Source organism: Dysidea avara, chromosome 5, assembly GCF_963678975.1.
Source record: "Dysidea avara chromosome 5, odDysAvar1.4, whole genome shotgun sequence".
Classification (NCBI taxonomy): Eukaryota; Metazoa; Porifera; class Demospongiae; order Dictyoceratida; family Dysideidae; genus Dysidea; species Dysidea avara.
In genome coordinates, this window is record NC_089276.1 from 12,639,220 (window position 1) to 12,651,433 (window position 12,214).

The 12,214-nt window shown below is 40.6% G+C and overlaps 2 protein-coding genes across 2 annotated transcripts; one reads left to right on the top strand and one right to left on the bottom strand.

Annotated features, from left to right (window-relative positions):
• Window positions 1–7,414: 7,414 nt before the first annotated feature.
• LOC136255001 (uncharacterized) lies at window positions 7,415–9,391 on the bottom strand. The gene is made up of 2 exons (XM_066047723.1): window positions 9,297–9,391; window positions 7,415–8,173 (listed from the first exon to the last, which is right to left on the bottom strand). Exons 1-2 carry the CDS (start codon window positions 9,389–9,391, stop codon window positions 7,486–7,488), a joined length of 783 nt encoding a protein of 260 aa, XP_065903795.1. The 3' UTR covers window positions 7,415–7,485.
• A 57-nt stretch (window positions 9,392–9,448) lies between these two features.
• LOC136257042 (uncharacterized) lies at window positions 9,449–11,661 on the top strand. Its single transcript, XM_066050156.1, has 2 exons — window positions 9,449–10,634; window positions 10,685–11,661. The coding sequence occupies exons 1-2, from the start codon at window positions 9,642–9,644 to the stop codon at window positions 11,630–11,632; spliced, it is 1,941 nt and encodes a 646-aa protein (XP_065906228.1). The 5' UTR covers window positions 9,449–9,641; the 3' UTR covers window positions 11,633–11,661.
• Window positions 11,662–12,214: the final 553 nt, after the last annotated feature.

Below are 12,214 nucleotides of genomic sequence, written 5' to 3' on the forward strand. Positions count from 1 at the left end.
CGGTGGTTTGTAATCCGATTCTTCTGTACTACTACAAGGACTTACTATGATAATTATTCCAGCTACACACCGATTTTCAGCTCACTGCTCTAAGCGGTTTGCCTGCATGGTAGCAGGGGCGTAGCTAGCCAGAAGGTGATGGAGAGTAGGGCTGGGCGGTTTCTCGGTATTATAGTAATACCGCGGTATTGCAATGAAACGATATCTGTATCGCGTAGATTTCGGTGAAACGATAATATCACGATATCGATATTATTACGATTTTTAGTATTTGTGACAGCTTATTAAGCCCTTAAGGTTGTTATAATGAACCTCAAATAATCACGTGATACTACTGCAAACAAGGACCTAGTACTAGCTAATCAATTTTTTTTACAAAGATCGAGATACTCTAATAGAACAGTCAGCTAGGATCGAGATACCCTAATAAAGCAGTCAGCTACTGTAATATACCAGTCATCTTTAATAACCGCGATAAATAGTAATATCGTGATATATTTCTGCACGATATATCGTGAAGCGAAACTCCAATACCGCCCAGCCCTAATGGAGAGTAACCATTAGGGAAAGCACATTAGCATACCGTAAATTATCCCGTAATCTATATCACGTGATTAGTCTGGTCTTCCTGGCCACGAGGTAATGATGAAATGCCTCGCGGAATATAGTATGGATGTTCATACGACTGGTTAGTCTTTTATTTAGTCTATAGATTAGAATGGTAATGAAGGAACACTTTCCTGAGCCTGTTTCGTCTCGAGGTTAGAGAACTGACTAGCTTTAATGTCACATCGGGTAGTAAAAGTTAGGTTAGGGTTAGGGTAAGAGTTAGGCAATCTTTATAATCTGTTAGGTTAGGGTTAGGGTAAGAGTTAGGCAATCATTTATAATCTGCTAGGTTAGGGTTAGGGTAAGAGTTAGGCAATCATTTATAATCTGCTAGGTTAGGCAATCATTTATAATCTGCTAGGTTAGGCAATCATTTATAATCTGCTAGGTTAGGGTTAGGGTAAGAGTTAGGCAATCATTTATAATCTGCTAGGTTAGGGTAAGAGTTAGGCAATCATTTATAATCTGTTAGGTAGGGTTAGGGTAAGAGTGTTAGACTTTTATAGCTAGAATTAGTAAATATTATACAAGTAGTCACAGTAGCGAAGCGGTAGTGCATGAGGCTTGAAATCAAGTGGTCGAAGGTTCGATTCCCGCTGTAGTTCACTTTTTTTTCGCTCGAGACTTTTCAGTTTTTTTCTAAGTTCAGTACAGTCTAAAAACGTTTTCAAAACGTTGTTTATAGATACCCGCCATCGATTTCAGCTAGGAGGGGTATAAAAACGATGCACTGAAATTCGCACTTGATGTAGCCTTGGAGCTGCAAGTCCGGAGTGAATGCACCCGGACGATGACGTATCACACAACGCGGGCTTGTGTGACGTTATCAGGTCACGTGAGCTTTAATTTCACGGAGTGCTAATGTGCTCTCCCTAACGCCTAGCGTGATGGAGGGGCAGGCATACCCCCACGAAACACTCAAAATCATTCATGATTGCAAAAAAGGCTAATGACCCAATGATGGGCTAGCCAACATACGGTGTTGTATTATTACAGCTTAAAGAACTAGCTACGTAACTATTTCAGTACTGACTGCTTCCAATCGAGGTAGCTATATTCGTCGAGCATCACCGCACGTGCCACAACTGTACTCCAACAAATTCATCCACAGTCCGGTAGAGCTAATACTTTAGTGTAAATACAGGTTACTTTACGTTAGCCACAGCCTGTGGTGCAGTCCTAGCACACTGCTGACAGGATGACGTATTCACTCTCCTCACTCGGCGAAATTGAAATGCCATGTATTGCACGAAATCCCACCTGTCTTGCTAGCAGAACTTGTAAGCTTGACTGATCCACCTGACTGACTGACTGACTGACTGACAAAGTAAAAACAGACTGCACTGCCGTACGTACAAAGGTCCAGTGTGATCGACTCGGTAAAATAAACTTGGTACATTTATTTAGCTAACACTTTATCACCTCGTAGGCAGTAGGTTCGTAGCGTCATCTGGTCTCCTTTGTCACTTGTAACTCCTGCCGCGGAGAAGCGGGTTACTCTTTTTAGATTCAAAAATGTTCTATCACGCGAGTAATCTATTCTAAATATAGAAGTATGTCTCTAATATTTTCGTTCGATGGATTCACGAGCGAGTTGAATGTTGTGTGTGCGCATTCACTAGCAACCCCTGGTGATACCGCGTAGTAGTGTACATAATTTACAGTAATTTTCGTGTCAGTTTAACACTGCATGGTAAACTTGTGACGAAGATTTTAAAAAACTCGTTTAATGATGGGGGGGCAAATGCCCCCCCCTTAGCTACGCCTCTGCATGGTAGGCGTGAAAACTAATTGTTTTTATATTTATAAAAATCGATCGCGTAATTTTGACACAGGTTGGGTTTTGTGTCATATCTCGATGGCCTTTAACTCGAGGGGTCCGTCACGACCCTGGAATCCTGTACGAGATTCCGAATCCCACGAAATCCCAGGAAAGATTCCGGATTCCAACCCAAGATTCCAGATTCCAAGCAAAATTCCGGATTCCAGATATCCAGTTACAGCTAGCTACGGAACTAGCTGTGAAAAGCTCAATAATACTCTAGAAGGCGAGATAAAAGGTTTTCTGAGCGTAAGGATGATCCAGAAAGCTGCTTTTTATCTTGTAACAAGCAAGTAACTATATAGATCTAATGTTTACCAACTTTGTATACAATCAACTCAATTCAAAACAGATTATTAAAATTCAATAATTATAATATAAGCACAATGACAATTAGCTACCTCGACAATTACAAATACATGATGTATCATACAATAATGTAAACACGTAGCTATAAATGTTACCTTTCTTTCATCAATGATAACAACTCTGGTGAAGAAACATCCGGCGAGGCAAAATCAGAATCACTACGAACAAAAACTAATGCACTTGTCAATTTCATGCCCCACCCCCCACCCCCGGGGAGGGTGGGGAATACAGGGGATTTGACAAATCATGGTGTCAAATTCCCACTACTGGGGCAAAATCGGTTGTCAAATCCCCACTATGTCCCCACCCCTATAGTAGGGGATTTGACGACACCTCAAGGGTGACTAAGCACATATTTCATGCATGTAACTAGTAATAAACTTGCCCTGTAGCTATAGCTATAGCAAGTGCGATTTTATTGTTTAGAAATGCAACTACCGAAAACCGGTCAGTGAATTGGACAAATGTCAATTACCCCAGGGGTGGGGACAAGAAGCGATGTCAAATCCCCACCTGGGGTGTGGGGACGCCCGGGGGTGGGGCATGAAATTGACAAGTGCATAAATAAAAAAGCCATCAAAAATAAAATTTTAAAATGCATATCATCACTGCATGGCCACTGAGCTGGCGAGGGGCGAGGCTCTGGGTTAGCTATCACACTATTGCTCGCTGCTCACTAGGCTACTGGTATCTCGGGTTAGACACAGCTACGCAATCAACCACGTCGCCTCGCACGTCGCGGACCACGTTCTATTTCTCTTGAATCCGTAAAAAGTCAGCTCAAACACTTTGAAGTAATGTTCAAAGTTATAGGTTCAAAGAACAACTCGGGCAGAACAGGCCCAGCAAGGCCCAGATACAGAACGTAGGCGCGCGCTATTAAAATATCCGGAAGTCTCCTGAAATAAACGGACTTCTATCGAGCCAATGATTCCAGATTCCAAGGCAAGATTCCTGATTCCGTGTGGGGATTCCGAGGGATTCCAAACGAGTTGTACGGGATTCCAGCTCGTGACGGACCCCTCGCTTTAACTGGATTCCACAAAAAGGCACTCCTACGATAGTTACTCCATCTACATAGCAATTTTCAGCTCATTCCTTCAAGCGGTTTACCCTGTGGGCGTGACAGACCTTCGACCTATTTTTACGCAAATAATCGGTCATAACTCCGTGAATGTTCATCGGATTCCTTCAAAACTTGGTACTGAGATTCGCCTTAATGAGCCCTTTACGTGTGCCAAATTTCAGCCCGATTGAAGCACGCATTCGTGTTTTATGGCGGATTTTGCAAAGTGTGCGAAAAGAAGAAGTAAACGAAGAAATAAAACCCAAACTTTGGCCGCTCGTATCTCGGAAATGGCTGGAGCGATTTTCTTCAAATTTGGAATGTGGACTCCCCTACCTAGCCGGCACTTCTGTAGCAACTTTGGTTTCAATTGGATAAGGAATCACGGAGCTACAAAGGTGTGAAAATCGCATTTACTTTCTTCCTGTAAATATACCTCACTTTTTTCCGGTATTAAAGTGTAAACCAAAGAGTCACACCCATTTATGTAAGCCGCAGTTTCGGTGTTCTATACCATATGCGTATTTTGTACCGTACGCGTATGGTACATACCATACGCGTACGGTATATAGACATACGCGTATGATACGTACGTACCGTATGCGTATTATTCCTTTTCTCAGTGTCTTCTAGCCTTGCCATCACCTAGCTACAATGGGCTGTCTTTACAAGCATTTCTAGCTGAGTAAACTTAGAACACAACATAATAATCTGCCTACCACTGAGCTGTAACTATAGATTTATTCATCAGCACACAGTTTTTAGGAAAGCTTATTGATGTATCATTAAGTGCTACAAAGAGATCTGCTAATAAACGTATGGTAGGCCGGATAACAGAATTACTATCAGCTACTGACACCCTGCGCATACGTGGAGAATACAAACTTTGGATTTATCGAAACTACATTTTATCACTGTTGCGTTTCCACCTTAGTGTGGATGCAGTTACACCTACTGCCATATCGAAGATGGAGTCTATGGCTACTCGCTACTTGAAAAGATGGCTACATCTACCAAGAAGTGCAACACGTGTAGTCCTTTATTACCCGGGGATATGCTGCCCAAGTGTATCTAATGTTACAAGGGAGGCCAAGATTAGCTTGTTGTCATGTATCAGTGCTTCCTCAGACCCTAAGCTCCAAGAGCTAGGCGTGCATCTACATTTAGGGTAAGAATTTCTGCAATTTCAGGATTGTGATTATTCCATCCTATCTACAGCCAGGAAGCAACTCTCTTCATTACCTACTGCGAGATCATTGTATGTGACAGCTAAGACTCAGCTACTTAGCGAGGTTAAATCTACCTCTGAGGATCATCTTCAAACACTTTCTGTTCAGTGCAAGTTTGCAGACTCTGCCGAGCTTGAGACCTCTTGTCGAACTTGGAACCGATTACTATCCAGTATGCATCCTGGTCAGCTGTCATTTCTTTTGCGGGCGGCTTCGGACACTCTGCCAACTGCCATGAATTTGCGAAGGTGGAATATACATGTCATGCAAAATGTGTACTTTGTGATTCCTCACGTCCGACTACTGCTCATGTCTTGGGGGGCTGCCCGGTTGCGTTATCTCAGGGAAGGTACACTTATCGACATGACTTAGTCATTCAGTCTTTGGTCGACAGTTTCATCAGGGTTTACATTGACTTGCCCTATATCCGGGTTTATGCTGACCTTCCTAACTTGCGAGCCAGTGAGTCACCCCTATCTACACTTCCACCTAATGTGATTGTGACCCCCTTTAGACCAGACATTGTTATCCATAATACCGTCACTTCTAGTATACTTTTATTTGAACTGACATGTCCATTGGACAGTGCCCACCATCTTGAGCAGGCTAGATCTCGCAAACAAAATAAGGCTGAATACCACCAAATTCTATCAGAACTAGATCGGTTAAATGTTACCAACTTTTATGAGACTCTTGAGATCAGCGTTTTAGGTCACTTCCAGCAATTTTCAGTCACTAACACTTACAATGTACTACATTTTATTGATAAGGACATCAATATCACAAGGTCACTGGTTCGACGGATGCTGGATGATGCCTCGAAGGTTTGTATGACTGCATCCCAGAGGATTTTTATGGCAAGGGATTGCCGAGAGTGGTTGTGATAATGTACTTGTAATTTAATATTTTTGTTTTGTTTTGTAATTGTTGTTTTTGTTTGTAATTGTAATTACTTTTCTCCCTTGCCATGCCCACGTTGGTATCACTTGATCACCAGCCTTGTGGTCGCATGTGACCGAGGGTTACTGAATTTGTAAATGTATATACATGTCTCATTTATTATGATGGTTTCAACAATCAGCACACACATGCATTTTATCCTTGCCATGCTCATGTATTTCCCACTATATATAGTCCTATACTGATGTACCTAATTCCTATGTATATTATCTCACTTTGTCTGCAGAACTTCAAATGAATGGTACTGTGCATGTATGCTACTTTATAGCTATCAGAAGCATGCAGATGCATGGTCTCATACTCAATTATAAGTGTGGATATCTGACCATTTACAACACAATTGGGTAAATAAGCAAGGAGAGCAATTACAACATGCATGGTAGCTAGTAAGTTCTAACTGAATTATACATATACTGCTTGTGCAAAGCTAATAATTTGAAAACTGAATGAACTTCGTAAGTGCCATCAGTTGTGCAACATGGCTTTGATATTCTGTACTATGTACACCCTTCTTCTTTTGAGGATCCAATTTCTTGTTTACGTACTTTTCTTGTTTATACATACTGTAAATAGTACCACCACTCACATTCATCACACTGGACCTAAAGCAAAAATTAATGTGGATGTTGTTAACTTTAAAGAGTACATTCAGATAAGAGTAGCTAAACATGCATTGCCTTCCCATCCACAAGCATGACAGTAAGTAGTGAGTATAGCTATACAACACACTTAACAAATAAACAATGCTAGATAATATACATTCATGCATTACTGAATTATTCATTAGAACTCATAAACTCGCTATAAAATCTTTGCCATGTTATGTTTCCTACTTCATCTCAGCCAATGCACATGCCTCATTCAATAGCAAAGATTCAGCAAACTATACAGTTTAAAAAAAATTATTGCACAATTAATTAATATGCACATCAGTCTTATAGAGTATAGCATGTCTAATATTGCTATAAGCTACAGCCATGTAGGTTTACATTAATTTGCAAACTGACTCTACAGTTATATATCTCTTTCCTACCTCCCTCAATGTTATTGTATCAGCATGCACTGTTAAAAACTCGCTTTTTCCGGTATTAAAGTGTAAACCAAAGAGTTATGTAGCGTAAGTGACCGATTATCGAACAAAGTTTATACTTTACTTCATAAATATCTCCAGGAAAGTAGTATCAACCTCGACTTTTCACCAAGAGATAGCGCCTTTCTTGTAGAATACCTCACGTAAGTTTGAGTAATAGTATCCGATTAGTGTCCGTGTTATGAGTGGATTTCTGCATTCCGTAAAATATGAATTATCGAACACCGATACCTATTATTATCATTATTATTATTTTTTATTTATTTTTTTCCGGGCTTGATGGACTGCCCTTTCCTACCACCCCCAGCACAGATTGCAAGTGCTGGACAACTGAACAAAATTAAGCAGACAAATGGGATTCCACAGTCACTAAGTCCACTGACTGTGGAGTCCTGGTGTAAACACCAATGGAAGACCGTGCCCCACGAATACACTGAATTGCCGAGCGCAACAACGAAAAGCTCAGGCAACAACGCAGCCAACCCAGAACCACAGAATAATCATCTCCCCACTTTGTGGCCAGAAGAGAAGCAAGTCGCTTATAAAAAACAGTAGCCTCATGGGCTAAACCGCCAGTGGCAGCCAAAACAATTGGAGTGAAAGTGGCATGCTCCACTTCTCGAACCCGCTGACCATAAGCACGATGCTTAATCTTTTCATGCTTCCTAAAGGTGGACGACAGAGAGGAGGAACTATTAGAAGGAGCAAAAGGGTTAAAAACACGGACATCAATGAAACATCTCTCCGAACGACCACCCCAGAAGCCGTTTACAGCAACATCCAAGCGAGCCGAATCCTGAGTATTAGAGGTGGCAAGAGGGAACTCATCAGAATGCTGAACCGGCTGTAACTCTGGCTCAACACACACCTGGGAGCAAACCTCAGTAAGAAGGGTAGCAGTAAGGTCCCTAATCTCGTTATGACGCAAGGAAGGTAAACCCCCTTTGGGACAAGACAAAGCATGCTCAACAGAAAAGGAGGTTCCGCAAGCACAAAGGGAAGGAGGACGAAGTGGGGACCAACCATACCTATTATCGAACGCCCATTATCGAACCATTACCTATTATCATACCTATTATACCTATTATCATACCTATTATCGAACCATTACCTATTATCATACCTATTATACCTATTATCATACCTATTATACCTATTATACCTATTATCATACCTATTATCGAACCATTACCTATTATCATACCTATTATCGAACCATTACCTATTATCATACCTATTATACCTATTATCATACCTATTATCATACCTATTATACCTATTATTATACCTATTATCATACCTATTATCATACCTATTATCGAACCATTACCTATTATCATACCTATTATACCTATTATCATACCTATTATCATACCTATTATCATACCTATTATCGAACCATTACCTATTATCATACCTATTATACCTATTATCATACCTATTATCATACCTATTATCATACCTATTATACCTATTATTATACCTATTATCATACCTATTATCGAACCATTACCTATTATCATACCTATTATACCTATTATCATACCTATTATCATACCTATTATCGAACCATTACCTATTATCATACCTATTATCGAACCATTACCTATTATCATACCTATTATCGAATCATTCTAATTCACTTGAAGTATTTAAATCTATAATTAAATTATAATTTACTTATTGTATTGAATTATTATTATTATTATTTTTTTGTGATTTGTCTGTACATTTTTCTTCATTTCTGAAGTTGTACAGTATAGGTAAATAAAAAATAATAATAATAATTACCTATTATCATACCTATTATCGAACCATTACCTATTATCATACCTATTATCATACCTATTATCGAACGCCCATTAATTTGCGTTAATCAATTATCGAACGTTTTGCTCCTTTTCTACTGTGGTGACTTCAGTGCACCTTACACACTCTTGATTATTATATCAACGTGTTATCTGAAGTACCACGATACTGTAACTGAAGTATAGTTTTGATACAAGCATGCACTTGTGAGTTACAACAGCGAATCGTTTAGTGTAAAATGCGTACGGTGAAAAATCAGCACATTACGACCAATAACACAGTCTTATTATCCTTGTTTACAACAACCTCTTTCTGTACAGTCTTCGTGGATACATCTTTTACTCAGGTAAATCACAAACAGTCAGCCCAATTCCGCCGCCAAAGTCACGCTCGAGTTGTACTTCTTTCACGGCGATTCCTGTGTTCGTTTTCTTCATTTCTTCGTCAGCGGTGATGAGTATCAAGACTGCTGTGATGTCCACACATAAACTCTAAAAGATGGAAAGCTCATTAAGAATAGGCTACACTATTGGAATTCTCCATATAAACACCTTACGAGTATGCGGAATAAAATTGTAAACTTCCGAATACGTTACGTTATTTTTATGTTCGATAATAGGTACCGTTCGATAATAGGTCACTTACGCTAAGCCGCAGTTTCGGTTCATCGACAAAACAGACTGACAAATGGATTCTAGGTTTGAAAGTGAACTTCTCAAACGTTTTTACCTCAGTGGAGTGAGGTCAAATGGAAAAGATATCGGTGTTGGCGCGTACGGGAGAGTTTTCGAGGTGGGATATTGTGGGACTGTTTTCGCGGCTAAAGAAGTTCACTCCATTTTAGTACAAGGAGTTACGCCAGAAGAATTTGAAGCGATAAAGAAAGCATTTCTTTCCGAGTGTATTCAGAGTGGAGCTCTTAGTCACCCAAACGTGGTACAGTTCCTAGGAGTATACAATCCTGGTGGACAGTCGCGATTACCAGTTCTAGTGATGGAGAGGATGCAGGAGAGCCTTACGTCAGTGGTGGGGAAGTACCCAAACATTCCAATGTATGTTAAGTTGTCTATGTTAGTGGATGTGTCTAGAGGATTATGGTACCTGCACAGTCATATTCCTCCCATCGTCCACCGAGATCTTTCCCCCAATAATGTCTTACTGACTAGTCAGTTTGTGGCAAAAATCAGTGACCTAGGAGTAGCCAAAGTGATAGAAACAGACAGCAAGAAAACAAAGACTCGTGCTCCGGGAACAGTGGACTTTATGGGACCAGAAGCTTTACTGGAGATACCAGAGTATGGTCCTCCCCTTGATGTATTCTCATATGGTGGAGTGACACTTCATGTTGTAAATCAAGAATGGCCTAAACCACTACATTATGTGGTGACTGATCCTAAGAGTAGAAGACGAGTAGCTTTATCAGAAGTAGAACGACGTCAAGAACATGTGGAGAAGATGAGAGGGGCTCCAGCTGATGTACGAGTATTAGTTGAACAGTGTCTTGGTGATGATCCTGCCAGACGTCCTCAAATATCAGATGTGTCAGAGAGGATGAGGAGGATGAAAGAAGCGGAGAATGTGAGGTGTCCAGATGTGACCATGAACCCCATATCATGGCAGGTAGAACAAGTGACTGAAAAGTTGGGACAACTTGCCACATCATCAACAGCTAAAGAACAGGTAAGAATTGTGATGTGATAATGAAATTCCGTATTATTTACATCACACAGCAACCAGTGGATGTCCCAGATATTTTCAGTAAACCAGTGAAAGTGAAATGGGATGAGTTAGCTCCTATACCAATGGGCCGAATAGCTTGTATTGCTGTGTTACTACATGGATCAGTTTATGTCGGTAGTGGCTATGAGGGAACAAGTATTGATGATGACCAGGCCAGCCACAGATTACATGTTTACTATTTATCCACCAATCAGTGGAACCCCTACCCCATCACCACGCCATATCGTTGGTTTGCTATAACTGTACTGGATAATGAACTGATCACTGTGGGAGGAGTAACAAAGAGGGACGAGTTTACTAACAAAGTACTTGTGCTTGACACTGGACGATTGAGGGATTACAGTGAAATGCCAACTGCCAGGAGTTGTTCTACTGCTGTTGGTCACAATTCCATGTTAATTGTTGTAGGAGGAAAAGCTTATGATGAAGTTGGTAAGGTGATTGTAGTACCTCTTACAGAGCTACTAGACATCACCAATGGATGTTGGTATACTTGCAACAACCTCCCTACACCACACTGCCAACTACAAGCTGCTGTTGTTAATAATACCCTCTACTTGTTGGGTGGAGTTGGTATAAATGGGAAAACTTCACCACAAGTGTTTTCTACTTCTCTGGAAACACTCTCAACTTACCAGTTAAAGTGGCAGTCTCTCACTGATACTCCATGGCATTTCTCATTTCCTGTTGTTCTCTCCAAGAAGTTTTTGTTGGCAGCCGGAGGAAGTCCCCCATCAGATCCCAACATCCAGTCTAGTGAGGTACATGCTCTCAACCCATCAACTGGTTTATGGGAACTAATAACAAATATTCCAGTACCAACTCGTGGTCCAGCAGTAGTGGGTGTGGTTGATAATAAGATAATTGTACTGGGTGGAACTATTGGCTCCAAACAAAAGCTCTACTCCACTAATGTATGGATTGGTACATTTGAGTGACCTTGCTACTTGTGCACTTTTTCTTGTGTTTAATAAGTACTTCCGGTGACCAAATCTCAACAATAGAAGTTTGGCAGGTTTGGCAGCTGGGTGTGTAGGTAAACCCTCCAAGATAGGATTCTTAATTGAAGGCCCCTCTACTGTTATGTTTATTCTCTACTTGCGTAGAGAAGTATACAAGAATGTGTCTCTGACAAAGCTTAGTCCCTTCAGCTTGAGGGAGAAGGGCCCCTTCCACTACACCCAGGGTGAGCTCCTGCCCTTGGTTTTTGCAGGAGTGAACCTCACCCAAGCTAACCTCCAACCTCTCTCTTAGTGGATGTCTGTATTGTGATGAAATTTATCATTAGGGTTGAAAGCAGTATCCATTCAGCACTATATTTTTCATGTTGACACCATTCCTTGCCTGTGTCTTCAATTGAAGTGCTAAAGAATGATACTCATTGAGTTTCTGATCACAATCTGCTTATCCTGAGTAGTGGTGTGCGAAAAATATCGATATAGCGATAATTTGTCGTTATCTTATCGATTTTTGATATTTATCGGAAAGGCAATATTTTGCGATAATTATCGAAATATCAA

Coding starts and splice junctions, on each gene's coding strand:
- LOC136255001 (XM_066047723.1), bottom strand. CDS start 9,391: ATGAAGAAAACGAACACAGGAATCGCCGTGAAAGAAGTACAACTCGAG. Junction 8,174..9,296: donor ACTGTTTGTGATTTACCTGA/GTAAAAGATGTA, acceptor GTTCGATAATAG/GTATGGTTGGTCCCCACTTC.
- LOC136257042 (XM_066050156.1), top strand. CDS start 9,642: ATGGATTCTAGGTTTGAAAGTGAACTTCTCAAACGTTTTTACCTCAGT. Junction 10,635..10,684: donor CATCAACAGCTAAAGAACAG/GTAAGAATTGTG, acceptor TACATCACACAG/CAACCAGTGGATGTCCCAGA.